General features: G+C 48.3%; 1 protein-coding gene across 1 annotated transcript; it reads left to right on the top strand.

The window, feature by feature from the left end:
* Nucleotides 1-5,854: 5,854 nt before the first annotated feature.
* Nucleotides 5,855-25,238, top strand: LOC137467838 (protein arginine N-methyltransferase 5-like; the record flags this gene model as incomplete). Its single annotated transcript, XM_068179253.1, is given in 9 exon segments — nucleotides 5,855-6,010; nucleotides 9,771-9,889; nucleotides 13,489-13,574; nucleotides 16,495-16,629; nucleotides 19,795-19,904; nucleotides 24,146-24,195; nucleotides 25,075-25,133; nucleotides 25,135-25,204; nucleotides 25,207-25,238. Coding segments are annotated over 9 exon segments (768 nt in total), but the record flags the coding sequence as incomplete, so codon positions are not given.
* Between the last annotated feature and the right edge of the window lie 2,126 nt (nucleotides 25,239-27,364).

Genomic DNA, 27,364 nt, shown 5'->3' with positions numbered 1-27,364 from the left:
CTGGCCAAGGGCGGGGCCACGCTGCTCAAGTGCAGGTAGGGCCACGCCTCCTTCGCATCTCATTAGAGGGCGCATGCTGATGAGGCAGACGCCACGCCCCCTCACGGGTCAGCCCAGTTTATCCCAGTTCATCCCAGTTTGATCCAGTTCATCCCAGTTTGATCCCAGTCCATCCAGTCCATCCCAGTCCATCCCAGTCCATCCCAGTTCATCCCAGTTTGATCCCAGTCCATCCCAGTTTTATCCCAGTTTGATCCCAGTCCATCCCAGTCCATCCCAGTTTGATCCCAGTCCATCCCAGTTTGATCCCAGTCCATCCCAGTCCATCCCAGTCCATCCCAGTTCATCCCAGTTCATCCCAGTCCATCCCAGTTCATCCCAGTCCATCCCAGTCCATCCCAGTCCATCCCAGTTTGATCCCAGTTCATCCCAGTCCATCCCAGTCCATCCCAGTTTGATCCCAGTCCATCCCAGTCCATCCCAGTCCATCCCAGTTTGATCCCAGTTTGATCCCAGTTTGATCCCAGTTCATCCCAGTTCATCCCAGTTCATCCCAGTCCATCCCAGTTCATCCCAGTTCATCCCAGTTCATCCCAGTCCATCCCAGTTCATCCCAGTTCATCCCAGTCCATCCCAGTTCATCCAGTTCATCCCAGTTTATCCCAGTCCATCCCAGTTCATCCCAGTTCATCCCAGTTCATCCCAGTCCATCCCAGTTCATCCCAGTTCATCCCAGTCCATCCCAGTTCATCCCAGTTCATCCCAGTTCATCCCAGTCCATCCCAGTCCATCCCAGTTCATCCCAGTCCCTCCCAATCCCATCCCAGTTCATCCCAGTTTGATCCCAGTAACCCCAAAGCCTTTCCCAGCCCCCTCCCGCTGACCCCGCCCCCTCATTAATCTCATGAATATTCATCAGGCTGGAGGAGCTGCACATCCTGTTGGACACCTACCCCGCCCCCACCATCGAGGCCCACCGGCAAATCAGGTACGAGACCACGCCCCCCTCATTAGCATGACTCGGTGGCTGCCTCCTCGTTAGCATAACACGAGCTCCACCCTCACTGCCGTGGCCACACCCCCTGATTAGCATAATGTGAGTGCTGCCCCCGTCACCGTGACCCAAACTGCTCATTAGCATAGGCCCTCCCCCTCATTAGCGTAGTCACACATCATTCCAGGCCACACCCCTGATTAGCATAACATGGAAAAGCCCAACCCCTCATTACCATAGCCCCACCCTCATCCCATGATGCCATTCTCATTAGCATAATCCCACCCTCATTACCATAGCCCCACCCTCATCCCATGATGCCATTTTCATTAGCATAATCCCACCCTCATTACCATATTCACACCCTCATTACCATAGCCCCACCCTCATCCCATGATACCGTTCTCATTAGCATAATCCCACCCTCATTACCATAGCCCCACCCTCATCCCATGATGCCGTTCTCATTAGCATAATCCCACCCTCATTACCATTGCCCCACCCTTATCCCATGATGCTATTCTCATTAGCATAATCCCATTCTCATTAGCATAATCCCACTCTAATTACCATAGCCCCACCCTCATCCCATGATACCGTTCTCATTAGCATAATCCCACCCTCATTACCATAGCCCCACCCTCATCCCATGATGCCATTTTCATTAGCATAATCCCACCCTCATTACCATAATCACACCCTCATTACCATAGCCTCACCCTCATCCCATAATGCCATTCTCATTAGCATAATCCCACTCTAATTACCATAGCCCCACCCTCATCCCATGATACTGTTCTCATTAGCATAATCCCACCCTCATTACCATAGCCCCACCCTCATCCCACGATGCCATTCTCATTAGCATAATCCCACCCTCATTACCATATCCACCCCTCATTAGCATAACCCCACCCTCATCACCATAACCCCGCCCTCATTACCATGATCCCGCATTACCATTTCCCCGCCCCTCATTAGCATAACTTCACCCTCATTAACATAACCCCACTCTCATTACCATGATCCCTCATTACCATTTCCCCGCCCCTCATTACCATAACTTCACCCTCATTACCATAACCTCACCCTCATTACCATAACCTCACCCTCATTACCGTGATCCCTCATTAGCATAACCCCACCCTCATTACCATAACTTCACCCTCATTACCATAACCTCGCCCTCATTACCATGATCCCTCATTACCATTTCCCCACCCCTCATTAGCATAACTTCACCCTCATTACCATAACCCCACCCTCATTACCATAACCCTACCCTCATTACCATGATCCCCCATTACCATTTCCCCAACCCTCATTAGCATAACTTCACCCTCATTACCATAACCCCACCCTCATTACCATGATCCCCCATTACCATTTCCCCGCCCCTCATTACCATAACTCCACCCTCATTACCATAACCCCACCCTCATTACAGCCATGCCCTCATTACCATTTCCCCACCCCTCATTACCATTTCCCCGCCCCTCATTACCATAACTTCACCCTCATTACCATAACCCCACCCTCATTACCATGATCCCTCATTACCATTTCCCCACCCCTCATTACCATAACCCCACCCTTATTACCATAACCCCACCCTCATTGCCATAACCCCACCCTCATTGCCATAACCCCACCCTCATTACCGTGATCCCCCATTACCATTTCCCCGCCCCTCATTACCATAACCCCATCCTCATTACCATAACCCCACCCTCATTACCATAACCCCACCCTCCTTACACCCATACCCTCATTACCATTTCCCCGCCCCTCATTACCATAACCCCACCCTCATCACCATAACCCCACCCTCATTACCGTCACCCCGCCCCCACCCCACCCCCCACTGCTCATTACCATAACCCCGCCCCTTTTCCCTCTGCAGGGCGGGGCTCTCCGAGGGGCGTGGCGCCGCCGAGGCCGAGGCCGCCATGTTGGAGGCGGAGCTTGCGGCGCTGCGGGGGCTGGGCCCCGAATTCCGGGAGCTGGCGGAGGAACTGGGGCGGATCCGGCGGGAAAGCGCCCAGAAGGGGTGGGCCCTGCGCCAGCTCCGCCCCCCGAGCCCGTGACGTCACCCGCCTCATTAGCATACCGCCGGCGCCGCCCGCCGACGGCGCCGCCCGCCTTATATGGGCATGGCAGGGCGTGATTGACAGCTGGAGTTACAGTGGACGACCCCACCCAAAAAAAATCCCGGGAAATCCCAAATTGTGCCCGAAATCCGCCCGGAATTTCCATAAATGTCCCAAAATTCCCAAATTTCCTCCCAAAATCCGCCCGGAATTTCCAAACTTCGCAAATTTCGTCCCGAAATCCGCCCAGAATTTCAATAAATGTCCCAAAATTGCCAAATTTCGTCCCGAAATCCGCCCGGAATTTCCATAAATGTCCCAAAATTCCCAAATTGTGCCCAAAATCCACCCAGAATTTCAATAAATGTCCCAAAATTCCCAAATTGTGCCCGAAATCCGCCCGGAATTTCAATAAATGTCCCAAAATTCCCAAATTGTGCCCGAAATCCGCCCGGAATTTCAATAAATGTCCCAAAATTCCCAAATTTCCTCCCAAAATCCGCCCGGAATTTCCATAAATGTCCCCAAAATTCCCAAATTTCTTCCCGAAATCCGCCCGGAATTTCAATAAATGTCCCAAAATTCCCAAATTTCCTCCCGAAATCCGCCCGGAATTTCCATAAATGTCCCAAAATTCCCAAATTTCAGCCCGAAATCCGCCCGGAATTTCAATAAATGTCCCAAAATTCCCAAATTTCCTCCCGAAATCCGCCCGGAATTTCAATAAATGTCCCCAAAATTCCCAAACTTCGTCCCGAAATCCGCCCGGAATTTCCATAAATGTCCCAAAATTCCCAAATTTCGTCCCGAAATCCGCCCGGAATTTCAACGAATGTCCCAAAATTCCCAAATTTCAGCCCGAAATCCGCCCGGAATTTCAATAAATGTCCCAAAATTGCCAAATTTCGTCCCGAAATCCGCCCGGAATTTCAATAAATGTCCCAAAATTCCCAAACTTCGTCCCAAAATCCGCCCGGAATTTCAATAAATGTCCCAAAATTCCCAAATTTCGTCCCGAAATCCGCCCGGAATTTCAATGAATGTCCCAAAATTCCCAAATTTCGTCCCGAAATCCGCCCGGAATTTCAATAAATGTCCCAAAATTCCCAAATTTCGTCCTGAAATCAGCCCAGAATTTCAATAAATGTCCCAAAATTCCCAAATTTCGTCCCGAAATCCGCCCGGAGTTTCAATAAATGTCCCAAAATTCCCAAATTTCCTCCTGAAATCCGCCCGGAATTTCAATAAATGTCCCAAAATTCCCAAATTTCCTCCCGAAATCCGCCCGGAATTTCAATAAATGTCCCAAAATTCCCAAATTTCCTCCCGAAATCCGCCCGGAATTTCCATAAATGTCCCAAAATTCCCAAATTTCCTCCCGAAATCCGCCCGGAATTTCAATAAATGTCCCAAAATTCCCAAATTTCGTCCCGAAATCCGCCCGGAATTTCCATAAATGTCCCAAAATTCCCAAATTGTGCCCAAAATCCGCCCGGAATTTCAATAAATGTCCCAAAATTCCCAAACTTCGTCCTGAAATCCGCCCGGAATTTCAATAAACGTCCCAAAATTCCCAAATTTCAGCCCGAAATCCGCCCGGAATTTCCATAAATGTCCCAAAATTCCCAAATTTCGTCCCAAAATCCGCCCGGAATTTCAATAAATGTCCCAAAATTCCCAAACTTCGTCCTGAAATCCGCCCGGAATTTCCATAAATGTCCCAAAATTCCCAAATTTCGTCCCAAAATCCGCCCGGAATTTCCATAAATGTCCCAAAATTCCCAAATTTCCTCCCGAAATCCGCCCGGAATTTCAATAAACGTCCCAAAATTCCCAAATTTCTTCCCGAAATCCACCCAGAATTTCCATAAATGTCCCAAAATTCCCAAATTTCGTCCCGAAATCCGCCCGGAATTTCCATAAATGTCCCAAAATTCCCAAATTTCGTCCTGAAATCCGCCCGGAATTTCCATAAATGTCCCAAAATTCCCAAATTTCCTCCCGAAATCCGCCCGGAATTTCCATAAATGTCCCAAAATTCCCAAATTTCGTCCCGAAATCCGCCCGGAATTTCAATAAATATTCCAAAATTCCCAAATTTCGTCCCGAAATCCGCCCGGAATTTCAATAAATGTCCCAAAATTCCCAAATTTCGTCCCGAAATCCGCCCGGAATTTCAATAAATGTCCCAAAATTCCCAAATTTCCTCCCGAAATCCGCCCGGAATTTCCATAAATGTCCCAAAATTCCCAAATTTCCTCCTGAAATCCGCCCGGAATTTCAATAAATGTCCCAAAATTCCCAAATTTCGTCCCAAAATTGCCGGGAAATGATTGACAGCGGGCAGCGGGCGGGCCTAGGGAATGATTGACAGCTTTTACCGCTCGGCGATTGGTTCTCCGGGTGTGATTGGCACGCAGGGCACGCCCCCTCACCCCACCGCTGGTGTGATTGACGGCTCGCAGAGCGCCCTGATTGGCTCAGATCATCTTGTGGGCGTGTCCCTCTATCAGCCTTGATTGACAAGCGACCTCGCGTTTCTATTGGCGCACAGTCCTAGGGGGTGGGGTTAACTCTCCCGCCACTGTTTTGATTGGCAGCCAACACAGCGCTCCCATTGGCTCTCGTTTTTTTCCTCCTCCGGCGTGATTGACACTCCGTCGCGCTCTCCCATTGGCTGCCAGGAGCTTCTCGTGGGCGGGCACGGCGCTGCGCTTTGATTGACAACACCCTTTCGTTTTCCCATTGGCTGCGTTGGAGGCGGGCTCGGCGCTGATTGGCCGCCGCCTCAGGGAGGGGGCGGGAGCAGAGGCGCAGCGATGGCGGCAGGGCCGGGAGCGGCGGGCACCGCTCGCGTCTCCTCAGGCCGGGACCTGAGCTGCGTGCCGGAGGTGGCGGGAGCGCTGGGGGCCGTGGCCAGGCAGGGGTGAGAGCTGTGGCCCCCAAAACCCGGAAAAAACCCCAAAATCCCACTCGGGAACCCCCAAAAACCGACCCCGAAATCCACCTCGTGTTCCCGGGAGGGCCCGAACATCCTGGGGGATCCCCGAATTCCCTCAGGGACCCCCCGGATTCGCCCCAAATTCCCTCAGGGATCCCCAGATCCGCTCAGGGACACCCAAAGTCCGGTCAGGGTTCCCCAAAATTCACCTCAGGGACGCCCAAATCCCTTCAGGGACCCAAAATCCCTTCAGGCTTCCCCAAAATTCCCCCAGATCCCCTCAGGGATCCCCAGATTTCCTCAGGGATTCCCAAAATTCGCCAGATTTGCCCCAGATTCTCTCAGGGATCCACAAATCCCCTCAGGGACTCCCAAAATCTCCTCAAGGGTCCCCAGATTCCCTCAGGAATCTTCAAATTCCCCCAAATTCCCCCAAAATCCCCTTAGGGATCCCCCAAATCCCATCAGGGACCTCAAATCTCCTCAGGGATCCTTAAAATTTCTCCAAAATTCCGCTCAGGGACCCCCAAATCCCCTCAGAGACCCAAAATCCCCTCAGGGATCCTCAAAATTCCCCAAATTCCCCTCAGGGATCCCCAATTTCACCTCAGATTCCCTCAGGGATCCTCAAAATTCCCCAAATTCCCCTCAGGGATCCCCAAATCCCCTCAGGGATCCTCAAAATTCCCCAAAATTCCCTCAGGGATCCCCAAATTCACCTCAGATTCCCTCAGGAATCTGCAAAATTCCCCAATTTCACCTCAGATTCCCTCAGGAATCCCCAAAATTCCCCAATTTCACCTCAGATTCCCTCAGGAATCCCTAAAATTCCCCAATTTCACCTCAGATTCCCTCAGGAATCCCCAAAATTCCCCAATTTCACCTCAGATTCCCTCAGGAATCCCCAAAATTCCCCAAATTCCCCTCAGGGATCCCCAAATCCCCTCAGGGATCCTCAAAATTCCCCAAAATTCCCCTCAGGGATCCCCAAATTCACCTCAGATTCCCTCAGGAATCCCCAAAATTCCCCAATTTCACCTCAGATTCCCTCAGGAATCCCCAAAATTCCCCAATTTCACCTCAGATTTCCTCAGGAATCTCCAAAATTCCCCAAATTCCCCTCAGGGATCCCCAAATCCCCTCAGGGATCCTCAAAATTCCCTCAGGGATCCTCAAAATTCCCCAAAATTCCCTCAGGGATCCCCAATTTCACCTCAGATTCCCTCAGGGATCCTCAAAATTCCCCAAATTCCCCTCAGGGATCCCCAAATCCCCTCAGGGATCCTCAAAATTCCCCAAAATTCCCCTCAGGGATCCCCAAATTCACCTCAGATTCCCTCAGGAATCCCCAAAATTCCCCAATTTCACCTCAGATTCCCTCAGGAATCCCCAAAATTCCCCAATTTCACCTCAGATTCCCTCAGGTATCCCTAAAATTCCCCAATTTCACCTCAGATTCCCTCAGGAATCCCTAAAATTCCCCAATTTCACCTCAGATTCCCTCAGGAATCCCCAAAATTCCCCAATTTCACCTCAGATTCCCTCAGGAATCCCTAAAATTCCCCAATTTCACCTCAGATTCCCTCAGGAATCCCCAAAATTCCCCAAATTCCTCTCAGGGATCCCCAAATCCCCTCAGGGATCCTCAAAATTCCCCAAAATTCCCCTCAGGGATCCCCAAATTCACCTCAGATTCCTTCAGGAATCCCCAAAATTCCCCAATTTCACCTCAGGGATCCCCAAATCCCCTCAGAAATCCCCAAATCCCCTCAGGGATCCTCAAAATTCCCCAAAATTCCCCTCAGGAATCCTCAAAATTCTCCAAAATCCCCTCAGGGATCCTCAAAATTCCCCAAATTCCCCTCAGGGATCCCCAAATCCCCTCAGGGATCCTCAAAATTCCCCAAAATTCCCCTCAGGGATCCCCAAATTCGCCTCAGATTCCCTCAGGAATCCCCAAAATTCCCCAATTTCATCTCAGATTTCCTCAGGAATCTCCAAAATTCCCCAAATTCCCCTCAGGGATCCCCAAATCCCCTCAGAGACCCCAAATCCCCTCAGGGATCCTCAAAATTCCCCAAAATCCCCTCAGGGATCCCCAAAATTCCCCTCAGGGATCCCCAATTTCACCTCAGATTCCCTCAGGGATCCTCAAAATTCCCCAAATTCCCCTCAGGGATCCCCAAATCCCCTCAGGGATCCTCAAAATTCCCCAAAATTCCCTGAGGGATCCCCAAAATTCCCCAAAATCCCCTCAGGGATCCCCAGAATTCCCCAAAATCCCCTCAGGAATCCCCAAAATTCCCCAAAATCCCCTCAGGGATCCCCAAAATTCCCCAGATTCACCCCAAATTCCCTGAGGGATCCCCAACCCCCCCCCCAAAATGTTCTCCCAGTCCCTCCCAGTCCATCCCAGTTGATCCCAGTCCCTCCCAGTTTGCCCAGTTTGGATTCCCAGTGATCCCAGTTTGCCCAGTTTGGATTCCCAGTCCCTCCCAGTTTGGAATCCCAGTTTGGATTCCCAGTCCCTCCCAGTCCATCCCAGTGATCCCAGTTTGCCCAGTTTGGATTCCCAGTCCCTCCCAGTTTGGAATCCCAGTTTGGATTCCCAGTCCCTCCCAGTCCCTCCCAGTGATCCCAGTTTACCCAGTTTGTATTCCCAGTCCCTCCCAGTCCATCCCAGTTTGCCCAGTTTGGATTCCCAGTTGATCCCAGTTTGGATTCCCAGTCCCTCCCAGTGATCCCAGTGATCCCAGTTTGCCCAGTTTGGATTCCCAGTGATCCCAGTTTGGATTCCCAGTCCCTCCCAGTGATCCCAGTGATCCCAGTTTGGATTCCCAGTGATCCCAGTTTGCCCAGTTTGGATTCCCAGTCCATCCCAGTTTGGATTCCCAGTTTGAATTCCCAGTTTGGATTCCCAGTTTGCCCAGTTTGGATTCCCAGTGATCCCAGTTTGCCCAGTTTGGATTCCCAGTCCATCCCAGTTTGGATTCCCAGTCCATCCCAGTTTGCCCAGTTTGGATTCCCAGTCCATCCCAGTTTGGATTCCCAGTCCCTCCCAGTTTGGATTCCCAGTCCATCCCAGTTTGGATTCCCAGTCCCTCCCAGTTTGGATTCCCAGTCCATCCCAGTTTGGATTCCCAGTCCATCCCAGTTTGCCCAGTTTGGATTCCCAGTTTGGATTCCCAGTCCCTCCCAGTGATCCCAGTTTGCCCAGTTTGGATTCCCAGTCCCTCCCAGTTCATCCCAGTTTGGATTCCCAGTTAATCCCAGTTTGGATTCCCAGTTGATCCCAGTTTGCCCAGTTTGGATTCCCAGTCCCTCCCAGTTCATCCCAGTTTGGATTCCCAGTCCATCCCAGTTTGAATTCCCAGTCCCTCCCAGTTCATCCCAGTTTGGATTCCCAGTCCATCCCAGTTTGGATTCCCAGTTGATCCCAGTTTGCCCAGTTTGGATTCCCAGTTGATCCCAGTTTGGATTCCCAGTTTGGTTTCCCAGTTTGGATTCCCAGTCCCTCCCAGTGCTCCCAGTGATCCCAGTTTGCCCAGTTTGGATTCCCAGTCCATCCCAGTTTGGATTCCCAGTTTGCCCAGTTTGGATTCCCAGTTGATCCCAGTTTGGATTCCCAGTTTGGATTCCCAGTTTGCCCAGTTTGGATTCCCAGTTGATCCCAGTTTGGATTCCCAGTTTGGATTCCCAGTTTGCCCAGTTTGGATTCCCAGTTGATCCCAGTTTGGATTCCCAGGTTCGATTTCCTGTGCATCCCGCTCTTCCACCCGCGGCACCGCCGGGAGTTCCAGGCGGAGCCGGCGCGCGCCCGGCCCGGACCCCAGACCCGCTCGGACCTGGTGCTGGCCGGCCGCGGTGAGACTGCTTCTTACTGGTTTATACTGGTTTATACTGGTTTATACTGGTTTATACTGGTGTGGACTGGTGTGGACTGGGATGGAAAAAACGGGGAAAAATGGGGAAAAACGGGGAAAAAAGGGGAAAAAAAGGGTTAAAAATGGGTAAAGAAAGGGTTAAAAGGGATTTGGGGTTACTGGTTTATACTGGTTTATACTGGTTTATACTGGTTTTGACTGGTTCATACTGGTTTGGACTGGTTTGGACTGGTTTGTACTGGTTTGTACTGGTTTCGACTGCTTTATACTGGTTTGGACTGGTTTGTACTGGTTTGGACTGGTTTGGACTGGTTTGTACTGGTTTGGACTGGTTTGGACTGGTGTGGACTGGTTTGGACTGGTTTGGACTGGTTTGGACTGGTTTGGACTGGTTTGGACTGGTTCTTACTGGTTTGGACTGGTTTGGACTGGTGTGGACTGGTTTATACCGGTTTGGACTGGGAGGAGTGAAAGGGTTAAAAATGGGGACTGGTTTGGACTGGTTTGGACTGGTTTATACTGGTTAGGACTGGTTTATACTGGTTTATACTGGTTTGGACTGGTTTGGACTGGTTTATACTGGTTTGGACTGGGAGGGAGTGAAAGGGTTAAAAATGGGGACTGGTTTGGACTGGTTTGGACTGGTTTGGACTGGTTTGGACTGGTTTGGACTGGTTTGGACTGGTTCTTACTGGTTTGGACTGGTTTGGACTGGTTTATACTGGTTTATACTGGTTTGGACTGGTTTGGACTGGTTTGCACTGGTTTGGACTGGGAGGGACTGGCAGGGACTGGCAGGGATTTTGGGGTGAATTTTTGGGATTTTTGGGGTGAATTTTGGGGTGAATTTTTGGGATTTTTGGGATAAATTTTGGGATAAATTTTGGGATTTTTGGGATAAATTTTAGGGTAAATTTTGGGATAAATTTTGGGATAAATTTTGGGATTTTTGGCAGACTGGAACACGCTGATCGTGGGGAAGCTCTGGGAATTTTGGGGTGAATTTTTGGGATTTTTGGGGTGAATTTTGGGGTGAATTTTTGGGATTTTTGGGATAAATTTTAGGATTTTGGGGTAAATTTTGGGATAAATTTTGGGATTTTTTGGCAGACTGGAACACGCTGATCGTGGGGAAGCTCTGGGATTTTTGGGGTGAATTTTGGGGTGAATTTTTGGAATTTTTGGGATAATTTTTGGGATAAATTTTGGGATTTTTGGCAGACTGGAACACGCTGATCGTGGGGAAGCTCTGGGATTTTTGGGGTGAATTTTTGGGATTTTTGGGGTGAATTTTTGGGATTTCGGGCTGGATTTTTGGAATAGATTTTGGGATTTTTGGGGTGAATTTTGGGGTGGATTTTTGGGATAAATTTTGGGATAAATTTGGGGATTTTTGGGATAAATGTTGGGATTTTTGGCAGACTGGAACACGCTGATCGTGGGGAAGCTCTGGGATTTTTGGGGTGAATTTTTGGGATTTTGGGGTGAATTTTGGGGTGAATTTTTGGGATTTTTGGGATAAATTTTGGGATTTTTTGGCAGACTGGAACACGCTGATCGTGGGGAAGCTCTGGGATTTTTGGGGTGAATTTTTGGGATTTTGGGGTGAATTTTGGGGTGAATTTTTGGGATTTTTGGGATAAATGTTGGGATTTTTGGCAGACTGGAACACGCTGATCGTGGGGAAGCTCTGGGATTTTTGGGGTGAATTTTTGGGATTTTTGGGGTGAATTTTTGGGATTTCGGGCTGGATTTCTGGAATAGATTTTGGGATTTTTGGGGTGAATTTTTGGGATTTCTTTGGGATTTTTGGGGTGAATTTTTGGGATTTTTGGGGTGAATTTTGGGGTGAATTTTTGGGGTTTTTGGGATAAATTTTGGGATTTTTTGGCAGACTGGAACACGCTGATCGTGGGGAAGCTCTGGGATTTTTGGGGTGAATTTTTGGGATTTCGGGCTGGATTTTTGGGATAAATTTTGGGATTTTTGGGGTGAATTTTGGGTTGAATTTTGGGGATTTTGGGATAAATTTTGGGATAAATTTTGGGATTTTTGGCAGACTGGAACACGCTGATCGTGGGGAAGCTCTGGGATTTTTGGGGTGAATTTTTGGGATTTTTGGGGTGAATTTTTGGGATTTCGGGCTGGATTTTTGGAATAGATTTTGGGATTTTTGGGGTGAATTTTGGGGTGAATTTTTGGGATTTTTGGGGTGAATTTTTGGGATTTCGGGCTGGATTTCTGGAATAGATTTTGGGATTTTTGGGGTGAATTTTGGGGTGAATTTTTGGGATTTTTGGGATAAATTTTGGGATTTTTTGGCAGACTGGAACACGCTGATCGTGGGGAAGCTCTGGGAATTTTGGGGTGAATTTTTGGGATTTTTGGGGTGAATTTTTGGGATTTTTGGGATAAATTTTGGGAATTTTGGGATAAATTTTGGGATAAATTTTGGGATTTTTGGGATAAATTTTGGGATAAATTTTGGGATAAATGTTGGGATTTTTTGGCAGACTGGAACACGCTGATCGTGGGGAAGCTCTGGGATTTTTGGGGTGGATTTTTGGGATAAATTTTGGGATTTTGGGGTAAATTTTGGGATAAATTTTGGGATTTTTTGGCAGACTGGAACACGCTGATCGTGGGGAAGCTCTGGGAATTTTGGGATGAATTTTTGGGATTTTTGGGGTGAATTTTTGGGATTTCGGGCTGGATTTTTGGGATAGATTTTGGGATTTTTGGGGTGAATTTTGGGATAAATTTTGGTATAAATTTTGGGATTTTTGGGATAAATTTTGGGATAAATGTTGGGATTTTTGGCAGACTGGAACACGCTGATCGTGGGGAAGCTCTGGGATTTTTGGGGTGAATTTTTGGGATTTTTGGGGTGAATTTTTGGGATTTTTGGGGTGAATTTTTGGGATTTCAGGCTGGATTTTTGGAATAGATTTTGGGATTTTTGGGGTGAATTTTGGGATAAATTTTGGGATAAATTTTGGGATAAATTTTGGGATTTTTGGGATAAATTTTGGGATTTTTGGCAGACTGGAACACGCTGATCGTGGGGAAGCTCTGGGATTTTTGGGGTGAATTTTTGGGATTTTTGGGGTGAATTTTTGGGATTTCGGGCTGGATTTTGGGAATAGATTTTGGGATTTTTGGGGTGAATTTTGGGATAAATTTTAGTATAAATTTTGGGATAAATTTTGGGATTTTTGGGATAAATTTTGGGATAAATTTTGGGATAAATGTTGGGATTTTTGGCAGACTGGAACACGCTGATCGTGGGGAAGCTCTGGGAATTTTGGGGTGAATTTTTGGGATTTTTGGGATAAATTTTGGGATAAATTTTGGGATAAATTTTGGGATTTTTTGGCAGACTGGAACACGCTGATCGTGGGGAAGCTCTGGGATTTTTGGGGTGAATTTTTGGGATTTTTGGGGTGAATTTTTGGGATTTCGGGCTGGATTTCTGGAATAGATTTTGGGATTTTTGGGGTGAATTTTGGGATAAATTTTGGGATAAATTTTGGGATAAATTTTGGGATTTTTGGGATAAATTTTGGGATTTTTTGGCAGACTGGAACACGCTGATCGTGGGCAAGCTCTCGCCCTGGATCCGCCCGGATTCGCCGCTGGAGCACGTCCGGAAAAACTCCCAGAAGGTGAATTTTGGGGGATTTTGGGGGGAATTTTTGGGATTTTGGGGAATTTTTTTGAGTTTTTTGGGAATCCTGAGGGGAATTTTGGGAATTTTGGGGATTCCGGGCCAATTTTGGGATAAATTTGGGCTTTCTGGGCCGAATTCTGACGGATTTGGGCTGAAATTTCCGATTTTTGCTGCATTCCAGGTGGGATTTCTTTGGGAATTTCGGGGTTTCTTTGGGAATTCCGGGATTTTTTTGGGAATTCCGAGAATTTTTTGGGAATTTTGGGGATTCCGGGCCAATTTTGGGATAAATTTGGGCTTTCTGGGCCGAATTCCGAGAGATTTGGGCTGAAATTTCCGATTTTTGTTGCATTCCGGGTGGGATTTCTTTTGGAATTTCGGGGTTTTTTTGGGAATTTCGGGGTTTCTCTGGGAATTCCGAGAATTTTTTGGGAATTTTGGGGATTCCGGGCCAATTTTGGGATAAATTTGGGCTTTCTGGGCCGAATTTTAATGGATTTGGGCTGAAATTTCCGATTTTTGCTGAATTTTGGGTGGGATTTCTTTGGGAATCTTGGGATTTCTTGGGGAATTTCGGGATTTTTTTGGGGAATTTCGGGATTTTTTTGGGAATGTTGGGATTTTTTGGAGGTTTTTAGGAATTCCGGGCCAATTTTGGGATAAATTTGGGATTTCTGGGCTCCAGGACGGGGATTTTGGGCCGAATTTTAATGGATTTGGGCTGAAATTTCCGATTTTTGCTGCGTTCCGGGTGGGATTTCTTTGGGAATTTCGGGGTTTTTTTGGGAATTCCGGGATTTTTTTGGTAATCCCGAGAATTTTTTGGGAATTTCGGGGATTCCGGGCCAATTTTGGGATAAGTTTGGGCTTTCTGGGCCGAATTCTGACGGATTTGGGCTGAAATTTCCGATTTTTGCTGCATTCCGTGTGGGATTTCTTTGGGAATCTCGGGATTTCTTTGGGAATTTCGGGATTTTTTTGGGAATCCCGAGAATTTTTTGGGAATTTTGGGGATTCCGGGCCAATGTTGGGATAAATTTGGGCTTTCTGGGCCGAATTCTGACGGATTTGGGCTGAAATTTCTGATTTTTGCTGCATTCCGGGTGGGATTTCTTTGGGAATCTCGGGGTTTTTTTGGGAATTTCGGGATTTTTTTGGGAATTCCGAGAATTTTTTGGGAATTTTGGGAATTCCGGGCCAATTTTGGGATAAATTTGGGCTTTCTGGGCCGAATTCTGACGGATTTGGGCTGAAATTTCCGATTTTTGCTGCGTTCTGGGTGGGATTTCTTTGGGAATCTCGGGATTTCTTTGGGAATTTCGGGATTTCTTTGGGAATTTCGGAATTTCTTTTGGGAATCCCGAGAATTTTTTGGGAATTTCGGGGATTCCGGGCCAATTTTGGGATAAATTTGGGCTTTCTGGGCCGAATTCCGAGAGATTTGGGCTGAAATTTCCGATTTTTGCTGCGTTCCGGGTGGGATTTCTTTGGGAATTTCGGGGTTTTTTTGGGAATTTCGGGATTTCTTTGGGAATCCCGAGAATTTTTTGGGAATTTTGGGGATTTTTTGGGAATTTCGGGGATTCCGGGCCAATTTTGGGATAAATTTGGGCTTTCTGGGCCGAATTCTGACGGATTTGGGCTGAAATTTCCGATTTTTGCTGCATTCCGGGTGGGATTTCTTTGGGAATCTCGGGGTTTTTTTGGGAATCCCGGGATTTTTTTGGGGAATTTCGGGATTTTTTTGGGAATTTCGGGGTTTTTTTTGGAGGTTTTTAGGAATTCCGGGCCAATTTTGGGATAAATTTGGGATTTCTGGGCTCCAGGACGGGGATTTTGGGCCGAATTTTAATGGATTTGGGCTGAAATTTCCGATTTTTGCTGCGTTCCGGGTGGGATTCCTTTGGGAATTTCAGGATTTCTTTGGGAATTTCGGGGTTTCTTTGGGAATTCCGAGAATTTTTTGGGAATTTCGGGGATTCCGGGCCACTTTTGGGATAAATTTGGGCTTTCTGGGCCGAATTCTGACGGAATTGGGCTGAAATTTCCGATTTTTGCTGCGTTCCGGGTGGGATTTCTTTGGGAATTTCGGGATTTTTTTGGGAATTTCGGGGTTTCTTTGGGAATTCCGAGAATTTTTTGGGAATTTTGGGGATTTTTTGGGAATTTCGGGGATTCCGGGCCAATTTTGGGATAAATTTGGGCTTTTTGGGCCGAATTCCGAGAGATTTGGGCTGAAATTTCCGATTTTTGTTGCATTCCGGGTGGGATTTCTTTGGGAATTTCGGGGTTTTTTTGAGAATTTCGGGATTTTTTTTGGGGAATTTCGGGATTTTTTTGGGAATGTTGGGATTTTTTGGAGGTTTTTAGGAATTCCGGGCCAATTTTGGGATAAATTTGGGCTTTCTGGGCCGAATTTTAATGGATTTGGGCTGAAATTTCCGATTTTTGCTGCGTTCTGGGTGGGATTCCTTTGGGAATTTCGGGGTTTTTTTGGGAATTCCGGGATTTCTTTGGGAATTCCGAGAATTTTTTGGGAATTTCGGGGATTCCGGGCCACTTTTGGGATAAATTTGGGCTTTCTGGGCCGAATTCCGAGAGATTTGGGCTGAAATTTCCGATTTTTGTTGCATTCCGGGTGGGATTTCTTTGGGAATCTCGGGGTTTCTTTGGGAATTTCGGGATTTTTTTGGGGAATTTCGGGATTTTTTTGGGAATGTTGGGATTTTTTGGAGGTTTTTAGGAATTCCGGGCCAATTTTGGGATAAATTTGGGCTTTCTGGGCCGAATTCTGACGGATTTGGGCTGAAATTTCCGATTTTTGCTGCGTTCCGGGTGGGATTCCTTTGGGAATTTCGGGGTTTTTTTGGGAATCCCGGGATTTTTCGGGAATTCCGGGATTCCGGGCCCCGCAGGCGCTGCGCCAGGAGCTGGATTTCGGGGCGTACCTGGGCCTGGCCGCTCACCTGGTGCCCCTCCGGGGCCGCCACAACCCCAACCTGGCGCGGGGGCTGAGCGCGCACCTGCACAGCGGGCACCACGCCACGCAGGTACTGGTTTGTACTGGTTTATACTGGGAGGGACTGGGAGGGACTGGGAGGGGGGAAAATGGGAGGAAAATGGGGAAAAAGAGCAAAAATTGGGTGAAAAATGGGTGGAAAGTGGGAAAGAAAGGGTTAAAAATGGGGAAAGAAAGGGTTAAAAATGGGGGAAATGGGGATTGGGGTGACTGGTTTGAACTGGTTTGGACTGGTTTGGACTGGTTTATACTGGGAGGGACTGGGAGGGGGGAAAATGGGGGAAAATGGGAGGAAAATGGGGGGAAAATGGGGAAAAAGAGCAAAAATTGGGTGAAAAATGGGTGGAAAGTGGGAAAGAAAGGGTTAAAAATGGGGAAGAAAGGGTTAAAAATGGGGGAAATGGGGTTTGGGGTGACTGGTTTGAACTGGTTTATACTGGTTTGAACTGGTTTATACTGGTTTGTACTGGGAGGGACTGGGAGGGGGGAAAATGGGGGAAAATGGGGGGAAAATGGGGAAAAAGATCAAAAATTGGGTGAAAAATGGGTGGAAAGTGGGAAAGAAAGGGTTAAAAATGGGGGAAATGGGGATTTGGGGTTACTGGTTTGTACTGGTTTATACTGGGAGGGACTGGGAGGGACTGGGAGGGGGAAAAATGGGGGAAAAATGGGGAAAAAGAGCAAAAATTGGGTGAAAAATGGGTGGAAAGTGGGAAAGAAAGGGTTAAAAGTGGGGGAAAAAGGGTTAAAATGGGGGGAAATGGGGATTTGGGGTGACTGGTTTGAACTGGTTTGTACTGGTTTGGACTGGTTTGTACTGGTTTGTACTGGGAGGGACTGGGAGGGACTGGGATGGACTGGGAGGGGGAGAAATGGGGGGAAATGGGGGGAAAATGGGGAAAAAGAGGAAAAATTGGGTGAAAAATGGGTGGGAAGTGGGAAAGAAAGGGTTAAAAATGGGGGAAAAAGGGTTAAAAATGGGGGAAATGGGATTTGGGGTTACTGGTTTGTACTGGTTTGTACTGGTTTGTACTGGTTTGTACTGGTTTGGACTGGGAGGGACTGGGAGGGGGGAAAATGGGAGGAAAATGGGGAAAAAGAGCAAAAATTGGGTGAAAAATGGGTGGAAAGTGGGAAAGAAAGGGTTAAAAACGGGGAAAAAAAGGGTTAAAAATGGGGGGAAATGGGATTTGGGGTGACTGGTTTGTACTGGTTTGTACTGGTTTGGACTGGTTTGAACTGGTTTGGACTGGTTTGGACTGGTTTGGACTGGGAGGGACTGGGAGGGGGGAAAATGGGAGGAAAATGGGGGAAAAATGGGGAAAAAGAGCAAAAATTGGGTGAAAAATGGGTGGAAAGTGGGAAAGAAAGGGTTAAAAATGGGGAAAAAAGGGTTAAAAATGGGGGAAAAGGGGATTGGGGTGACTGGTTTGTACTGGTTTGTACTGGTTTATACTGGTTTGTACTGGGAGGGACTGGGAGGGGGAAAATGGGGGAAAAATAGGGAAAAAGAGGAAAAATTGGGTGAAAAATGGGTGGAAAGTGGGAAAGAAAGGGTTAAAAATGGGGAAAAAAGGGTTAAAAATGGGGGAAATGGGGATTTGGGGTGACTGGTTTGGACTGCTTTGGACTGGTTTGGACTGGTTTATACTGGTTTATACTGGTTTGGACTGGGAAGGGGGAAAATGGGGAAAAATGGGAGGAAAATGGGGAAAAAGATCAAAAATTGGGTGCAAAATGGGTGGAAAGTGGGAAAGAAAGGGTTAAAAATGGGGGGAAATGGGGTTTGGGGTGACTGGTTTGAACTGGTTTATACTGGTTTGGACTGGTTTGAACTGGTTTGTACTGGTTTGGACTGGGAGGGGGGAAAATGGGGGAAAAATTGGGTGAAAAATGGGGAAAAAGAGCAAAAATTGGGTGAAGAATGGGTGGAAAGTGGGAAAGAAAGGGTTAAAAATGGGGGGAAATGGGATTTGGGGTGACTGGTTTGGACTGGTTTGTACTGGTTTGTACTGGTTTATACTGGTTTGGACTGGTTTGGACTGAGAGGGACTGGGAGGGACTGGGAGGGGGGAAAATGGGAGGAAAATGGGGAAAAAGAGCAAAAATTGGGTGAAAAAATGGGTGGAAAGTGGGAAAGAAAGGGTTAAAAATGGGGAAAAAAGGGTTAAAAATGGGGGAAATGGGGATTTGGGGTGACTGGTTTGAACTGGTTTATACTGGTTTGTACTGGTTTGGACTGGTTTGTACTGGTTTGTACTGGGAGGGGCTGGGAGGGGGGGAAACGAGGGGAAAACGGGAAAAAAATGGGAGAAATGTGGGGAATGAAGGGTTAAACATGGTCTATACTGGTCCATACTGGTCCATACTGGTCCATACTGGTCCATACTGGTCCATACTGGTCCCTACTGGTCTGTACTGGTCCATACTGGTCCATACTGGTCTGTACTGGTCCATACTGGTCCGTACTGGTCCGTACTGGTCCATACCGGTCCATACTGGTCCATACTGGTCCCTACTGGTCTGTACTGGTCCATACTGGTCCATACTGGTCTGTACTGGTCCATACTGGTCCGTACTGGTCCGTACTGGTCCTTACCGGTCCATACTGGTCCATACTGGTCCTTACTGGTCTGTACTGGTCAGTTCTGGTCTATACTGGTTTTATACTGGTCCTTACTGGTCTGTACTGGTCCATACTGGTCCATACTGGTCCATACTGTTTTATACTGGTTTATTCTGGTCCATACTGGTCCCTACTGGTCCATACTGGTCCGTACTGGTCCTTACTGGTCTATACTGGTTTTATACTGGTTTGTACTGGTCTGTACTGGTTTTATACTGGTCCATACTGGTTTTATACTGGTCCATACTGGTTCTTACTGGTCCGTACTGGTCCGTACTGGTCCTTACTGGTCTATACTGGTTTTATACTGGTTTGTACTGGTCCGTACTGGTTTTATACTGGTCCATACTGGTTTTATACTGGTCCTTACTGGTCCATACTGGTTTATACTGGTCCGTACTGGTTTATTCTCGTTCTTACTGGTCCGTACTGGTTTATTCTGGTTCTTACTGGTCTATACTGGTTTTATACTGGTCCTTACTGGTCTGTACTGGTTTTATACTGGTCCATACTGGTCCATACTGGTCCATACTGGTTTTATACTGGTCCTTACTGGTCCATACTGGTCAGTTCTGGGTGCAGGTGCCGCTGGTGCCCCCCGAGGATTCCCGCGATGACGTCATCGGCAACGAGGCCCCGCCCCCGCCCGGGGGAGGGGACGAGGAGAACACCTGGGAGTGGTGAGGGAAATCGGGGCAAAAAATGGGAAAATCGGGAAAAAAACGGGGGGAAAACGGGGAAAAAACGGGGAAAAACGGGGAAATCGGGGCAAAAAAACGGGGATTTGGGGAAAAAACGGGGGGGAAAACGGGGGAAAACACGGGAAAAAAACGGGGGAAAAAAACGGGGATTTGGGGAAAAAAACGGGGAAATCGGGGGAAAAAACGGGGATTTTGGGAAAAAAACGGGGAAAAACGGGGGAAAACACGGGGATTTCGGGAAAAAAACGGGGAAATCGGGAAAAAATGGGGGAAAAACAGGGGAAAAAACGGGGATTTGGGGAAAAAATGGGGGAAAAACGGGGAAAAACACGGGGATTTCGGGAAAAAAACGGGAAAAAAACGGGGGGGAAAAAACGGGGGATTTGGGGAAAAAACGGGAAAAAAACGGGGGATTTCAGGAAAAAACGGGAAAAAACGGGGGAAAAAAACGGGAAAAAAACGGGGATTTGGGGAAAAAATGGGGGAAAAAACGGGGAAAATCGGGAAAAAACGGGGGAAAAAACGGGGATTTGGGGAAAAAAACGGGAAAAAAACGGGGAAAAAAACGGGAAAATCGGGAAAAAACGGGGGAAGAAAAACGGGGGAAAACACGGGGATTTGGGGAAAAAACGGGGAAAAACGGGGGAAAAACGGGGATTTCAGGAAAAACAGGGAAAAACCGGGGATTTCGGGAAAAAACGGGGGAAAAACAGGGGTTTGGGGAAAAAACGGGGGAAAAAACAGGGAAATCGGGGCAAAAAACGGGGGAAAAAAACGGGGATTTCGGGAAAAAAACGGGGGAAAATGGGGCAAAAAACGGGGATTTGGGGAAAAAACGGGGCAAAACACGGGGATTTCGGGAAAAAAACGGTGGAAAAAAACAGGAAAAACATGGGGGATTTCGGGAAAAAAAACGGGAAAAAAACGGGGGAAAACGGGGAAAAAATGGGGAAAAATGGGGAAATCGGGGCAAAAAACGGGGATTTCGGGAAAAAAACGGGAAAAAAACGGGGGGAAAACGGGGAAAAACGGGGGAAAACGGGGAAAAACGGGGAAAAATGGGGGAAAAAACGGGGGAGAATGGGGCAAAACACGGGGATTTTGGGAAAAATGGGGGAAAAAAACGGGAAAAAACACAGGGATTTGGGGAAAAAAACGGGGGAAAAAACGGGGATTTGGGGAAAAAACGGGGGAAAAAACGGGGATTTCGGGAAAAATGTGGGAAAAAACGGGGAAAACACGGGGGAAATCACGGCAAAACACGGGGGATTTTGGGAAAAAACGGGAAAAAAACAGGAAAAACACGAGGGAAATCGGGGCAAAACACGGGGATTTTGGGAAAAATGGGGAAAAAAACGGGAAAAACACAGGGATTTTGGGAAAAAATGGGGAAAACACGGGGGAAATCGGGGAAAAACACGGGGATTTAGGGAAAAAACGGGGAAAAACACGGGGATTTAGGGAAAAAACGGGGGAAAACACGGGGATTTAGGGAAAAAACGGGGGAAAACACGGGGATTTAGGGAAAAAAACGGGGAAAAACACGGGGATTTAGGGAAAAAAACGGGGGAAAACACGGGGATTTAGGGAAAAAACGGGGGGAAAACACGGGGATTTAGGGAAAAAAACGGGGGAAAACACGGGGATTTAGGGAAAAAACAGGGAAATTGGGGAAAAATACGGGGATTTGGGGAAAAACGGGGGAAAACGGGGAAAAACACGGGGGAAATCGGGGCAAAACACGGGGATTTTGGGAAAAAACGGGGAAAAAATGGGAAATCGGGAAAAAAACCGGGGATTTTGGGAAAAAACGGGGGAAAAAAACGGGGAAATCGGGAAAAAACACGGGGATTTTGGGAAAAAATGGGGAAAAAACGGGGAAAAACATGGGGATTTTGGGAAAAAATGGGGAAAAAATGGGGAAAAACGGGGAAAAAACGGGGAAATCGGGGCAAAAAACGGGGATTTTGGGAAAAAAACGGGGAAATCGGGGCAAAAAACAGGGATTTGGGGAAAAAAACAGGGAAAAAAATGGGGATTTTGGGAAAAAACGGGGAAAAATCGGGGAAAAACCCGGGGATTTGGGGAAAAAATGGGGAAAAAGCCGGGGAATTTTTGGGATAAAATGGGAATTTCGGGGGGGGAAAGAATCTGGGAATTCTGGGGGGAAAAATCCCAGCAGGTGCCCGGGTGGATTTTGGAGTGCCCAGGTGAGTTTTTGGGGGTGGATTTTGGGGTGGTTTTTTTGGGGTGGATTTTGGGGTGCCCAGGTGAGTTTTGGGTGGATTTTGGGGTGCCCAGGTGAGTTTTGGGTGGATTTTTGGGGTGCCCAGGTGAGTTTTGGGTGGATTTTGGGGTGCCCAGGTGAGTTTTGGGTGGATTTTGGGGTGCCCAGGTGAGTTTTGGGTGGATTTTGGGGTGCCCAGGTGAGTTTTGGGTGGATTTTTGGGGTGCCCAGGTGAGTTTTGGGTGGATTTTTGGGGTGCCCAGGTGAGTTTTGGGGTGTGCCCAGGTGAGTTTGGGGTGGATTTTGGGGTGCCCGGGTGGTTTTTTTGGGTGGTTTTTTTGGGGTGGATTTTTTGGGGTGCCCAGGTGAGTTTTTTGGGTGAATTTTGGGGTGCCCAGGTGAGTTTTTGGGGTGGATTTTGGGGTGCCCAGGTGGTTTTTTTGGGTGGATTTTTTTGGGGTACCCAGGTGAGTTTTGGGTGGATTTTTGGGGTGTGCCCAGGTGAGTTTTGGGGTGGATTTTTTGGGGTGCCCAGGTGTTTGTTTCGGGTGGATTTTTTGGGGTGCCCAGGTGAGTTTTGGGGTGGATTTTTTGGGGTGCCCAGGTGAGTTTTTTGGGGTGGATTTTGGGGTGCCCGGGTGGTTTTTTTGGGGTGGATTTTTGGGGTGCCCAGGTGAGTTTTTTGGGTGGATTTTTTGGGGTGCCCAGGTGAGTTTCGGGGTGTGCCCAGGTGAGTTTTGGGTGGTTTTTTTGGGGTGGATTTTTTGGGGTGCCCAGGTGAGTTTTTGGGGTGGATTTTTTGGGGTGCCCAGGTGAGTTTTGGGTGGATTTTGGGGTGCCCAGGTGAGTTTTGGGTGGATTTTTTGGGGTGGATTTTTGGGTGGATTTTTTGGGGTGCCCAGGTGTTTTTTTTGGGGTGAATTTTGGGGTGCCCAGGTGAGTTTTTCGGGGTGTGCCCAGGTGAGTTTTTTGGGGTGGATTTTGGGGTGCCCAGGTGAGTTTTTGGGGTGAATTTTGGGGTGCCCAGGTGAGTTTCGGGGTGTGCCCAGGTGAGTTTTGGGTGGATTTTGGGGTGGATTTTTTGGGGTGCCCAGGTGAGTTTTTGGGGTGGATTTTTCGGGTGCCCCAGGTGAGTTTGGGGTGAATTTTGGGGTGCCCAGGTGAGTTTCGGGGTGTGCCCAGGTGAGTTTTGGGTGGATTTTGGGGTGGATTTTTGGGGTGCCCGGGTGGTTTTTTTGGGTGGTTTTTTTGGGGTGGATTTTTTGGTGTGCCCAGGTGAGTTTCGGGGTGTGCCCAGGTGAGTTTCGGGTGGATTTTTTGGGGTGCCCAGGTGTTTTTTTGGGTGATTTTTGGGGTGCCCAGGTGAGTTTCGGGGTGTGCCCAGGTGTTTTTTTGGGGTGGATTTTTTGGGGTGCCCAGGTGTTTTTTTGGGTGATTTTTGGGGTGCCCAGGTGAGTTTCGGGGTGTGCCCAGGTGTTTTTTTGGGGTGGATTTTTGGGGTGCCCAGGTGAGTTTCGGGGTGTGCCCAGGTGAGTTTTTGGGGTGAATTTTGGGGTGCCCAGGTGAGTTTTTCGGGTGGATTTTGGGGTGCCCAGGTGAGTTTTCGGGGTGTGCCCAGGTGAGTTTGGGGTGGATTTTGGGTTGGATTTTTTGGGGTGGATTTTTTGGGGTGCCCAGGTGAGTTTTTGGGGTGAATTTTGGGGTGCCCAGGTGAGTTTTTCGGGGTGTGCCCAGGTGAGTTTCGGGTGGATTTTGGGGTGGATTTTTGGGGTGCCCGGGTGGTTTTTTTGGGTGGTTTTTTTGGGGTGGATTTTTCGGGTGCCCAGGTGAGTTTCGGGTGGATTTTGGGGTGCCCAGGTGAGTTTTTCGGGGTGTGCCCAGGTGTTTTTTTGGGGTGGATTTTTTGGGGTGCCCAGGTGTTTTTTTGGGGTGATTTTTGGGGTGCCCAGGTGAGTTTCGGGGTGTGCCCAGGTGTGCCGTCCCCTCCCCGCAGGTGGCACAACTTCCGGACCCTCCTGGACTACAACAAACGCGTGGCGCTCGGTGAGGGCGGGGCTTACCCCGAGGGGGGCGGGGCTTCACCGGAAAAGGGTGTGGCTTCCCATAAGGGGGTGTGGCTTACCTGGGAGGGGGCGGGGCTTCGCTAGGAGGGCGTGCGGTTTGCCTGGAAGGGGGCGGGGCTTCTCCGGGGGGGGTGTGGCTTCACACGAGGGGGTGTGGCCTCACCTGAGTGGGTGGGGCTTGCACAAAGGAGGGGTGGGGCTTCATGTAAGGGGGAGTGGCTTCGCCACAGGGGCGGGGCTTGCCTGGGAGGGGGTGGGGCTGATTTATACTGGTCCGTACTGGTTTGTGTTGCTCCATACTGGTTTATACTGGTTTGGACTGGTTTGGACTGGTTTATACTGGTTTTTAGTGGCTTTTACTGGTTTATACTGGTATATACTGGTTATACTGGTTTATACTGGTTTATACTGGTTTATACTGGTTTATACTGGTTTATACTGGTTTATATGGAGCTTTACTGGGTTTTACTGGTCCGTACTGGTTCATACTGGTTTGTACTGGTCCCGCAGCCCTGGAGCTGGGCCCGGACCTGCCGTCCCCCGTGGCCCTAACTGGTTTATACTGGTTTATACTGGTTTATACTGGTTTATACTGGTTTATACTGGTTTCTATGGAGTTTTACTGGGTTTTACTGGTCCGTACTGGTCCATACTGGTTCATACTGGTTTGTACTGGTCCCGCAGCCCTGGAGCTGGGCCCGGACCTGCCCTTCCCCCGTGGCCCTAACTGGTTTATACTGGTTTATACTGGTTTATAATGGTTTATACTGGTTTATATGGAGTTTTAGTGGGTTTTACTGGTTCATACTGGTTTATACTGGTTCATACTGGTTCATACTGGTTTGTACTGGTCCCGCAGCCCTGGAGCTGGGCCCGGACCTGCCGTCCCCCGCGGCGCTGGCGCGCTGGCTGGGCGAAACCCGTGCGCGCCGCCTTCCTCCCCACCCGCCTCTTCCTCACCAACAAGAAAGGGTTCCCAGTGCTGGCCCGGGCCACCAGCGCCTGCTGGGACAGCTGCTCAAGGTACTGGTTTGAACTGGTTTATACTGGTTTATACTGGGAGGGACTGGGAAGGGGGAAAATGGGGGAAAAAAGGGAAAAATTGGGCGAAAAAACGGGTGGAAAGTGGGAAAGAAAGGGTTAAAAATGGGGAAGAAAGGGTTAAAAATGGGGAAGAAAGGGTTAAAAATGGGGGAAATGGGATTTGGGGTGACTGGTTTGAACTGGTTTGTACTGGTTTGGACTGGGAGGGACTGGGAGGGGGGAAAATGGGGGGAAAAAGGGAAAAATTGGGCGAAAAATGGGTGGAAAGTGGGAAAGAAAGGGTCAAAAATGGGGAAGAAAGGGTTAAAATGGGGAAGAAAGGGTTAAAAATGGGGGGAAATGGGGTTTGGGGTGACTGGTTTGAACTGGTTTGTACTGGTTTGTACTGGTTTGGACTGGGAGGGGGGAAAATGGGGGAAAAAAAGGGAAAAATTGGGCGAAAAATGGGTGGAAAGTGGGAAAGAAAGGGTCAAAAATGGGGAAGAAAGGGTTAAAATGGGGAAGAAAGGGTTTAAAAATGGGGGAAATGGGGTTTGGGGTGACTGGTTTGAACTGGTTTGTACTGGTTTGTACTGGTTTGGACTGGGAGGGGGGAAATGGGGGAAAAAAGGGAAAAATTGGGTGAAAAACGGGTGGAAAGTGGGAAAGAAAGGGGTTAAAACTGGGGAAGAAAGGGTTAAAAATGGGGAAGAAAGGGTTAAAAATGGGGGAAATGGGGTTTGGGGTGACTGGTTTGAACTGGTTTGGACTGGTTTGGACTGGTTTGAACTGGTTTGGACTGGGAGGGACTGGGAGGGACTGGGAGGGGGGGAAATTGGGGAAAAAAGGGAAAAATTGGGTGAAAAATGGGTGGAAAGTGGGAAAGAAAGGGTTAAAAATGGGGGAAATGGGATTTGGGGTTACTGGTTTGAACTGGTTTATACTGGGAGGGGCTGGGAGGGGGGAAAATGGGGGAAAAAAGGGAAAAATTGGGCGAAAAACGGGTGGAAAGTGGGAAAGAAAGGGTCAAGAATGGGGAAGAAAGGGTTAAAAATGGGGGAAATGGGGTTTGGGGTCACTGGTTTGTACTGGTTTATACTGGTTTGGACTGGGAGGGACTGGGAAGGGGCTGGGAGGGGGAAAAACGAGGAAAAAATGGGGGGAAAATGGAGGAAAAAGAGCAAAAATTGGGCGAAAAATGGGTGGAAAGTGGGAAAGAAAGGGTTAAAAATGGGGAAGAAAGGGTTAAAAATGGGGGAAATGGGGTTTGGGGTGACTGGTTTGAACTGGTTTGGACTGGTTTGGACTGGTTTGAACTGGTTTGGACTGGGAGGGACTGGGAGGGACTGGGAGGGGGGGAAATTGGGGAAAAAAGGGAAAAATTGGGTGAAAAATGGGTGGAAAGTGGGAAAGAAAGGGTCAAAAATGGGGAAGAAAGGGTTAAAATGGGGAAAAAAGGGTTAAAAATGGGGAAAAAAGGGTTAAAAATGGGGAAAAAAGGGTTAAAAATGGGGGAAATGGGGTTTGGGGTGACTGGTTTGGACTGGTTTGAACTGGTTTGGACTGGTTTGGACTGGGAGGGGGGAAAATGGGGAAAAAGGGGAAAAATTGGGTGAAAAACGGGAGGAAAGTGGGAAAGAAAGGGTTAAAAATGGGGAAAAAAGGGTTAAAATGGGGGGAAATGGGGTTTGGGGTGACTGGTTTGTACTGGTTTATACTGGGAGGGACTGGGAGGGACTGGGAGGGACTGGGAGGGGGGAAAATGGGGGGAAAAAGGGAAAAATTGGGCGAAAAAACGGGTGGAAAGTGGGAAAGAAAGGGTTAAAAATGGGGAAAAAAGGGTTAAAAATGGGGAAAAAAGGGTTAAAAATGGGGGGGGGAAATGAGGTTTGGGGTGACTGGTTTGAACTGGTTTGGACTGGTTTGGACTGGGAGGGACTGGAGAGGGGGGAAAATGGGGGGAAAAAGGGAAAAATTGGGTGAAAAATGGGTGGAAAGTGGGAAAGAAAGGGTTAAAAATGGGGGAAAAAAGGGTTAAAAATGGGGAAAAAAGGGTTAAAAATGGGGAAAAAAGGGTTAAAAATGGGGGAAATGGGGTTTGGGGTGACTGGTTTGAACTGGTTTAT

This window comes from Anomalospiza imberbis, unplaced genomic scaffold (genome assembly GCF_031753505.1).
Source record: "Anomalospiza imberbis isolate Cuckoo-Finch-1a 21T00152 unplaced genomic scaffold, ASM3175350v1 scaffold_82, whole genome shotgun sequence".
NCBI classification, from domain to species: domain Eukaryota; kingdom Metazoa; phylum Chordata; class Aves; order Passeriformes; family Viduidae; genus Anomalospiza; species Anomalospiza imberbis.
This window is presented reverse-complemented; position numbering and strand designations above follow the sequence as displayed.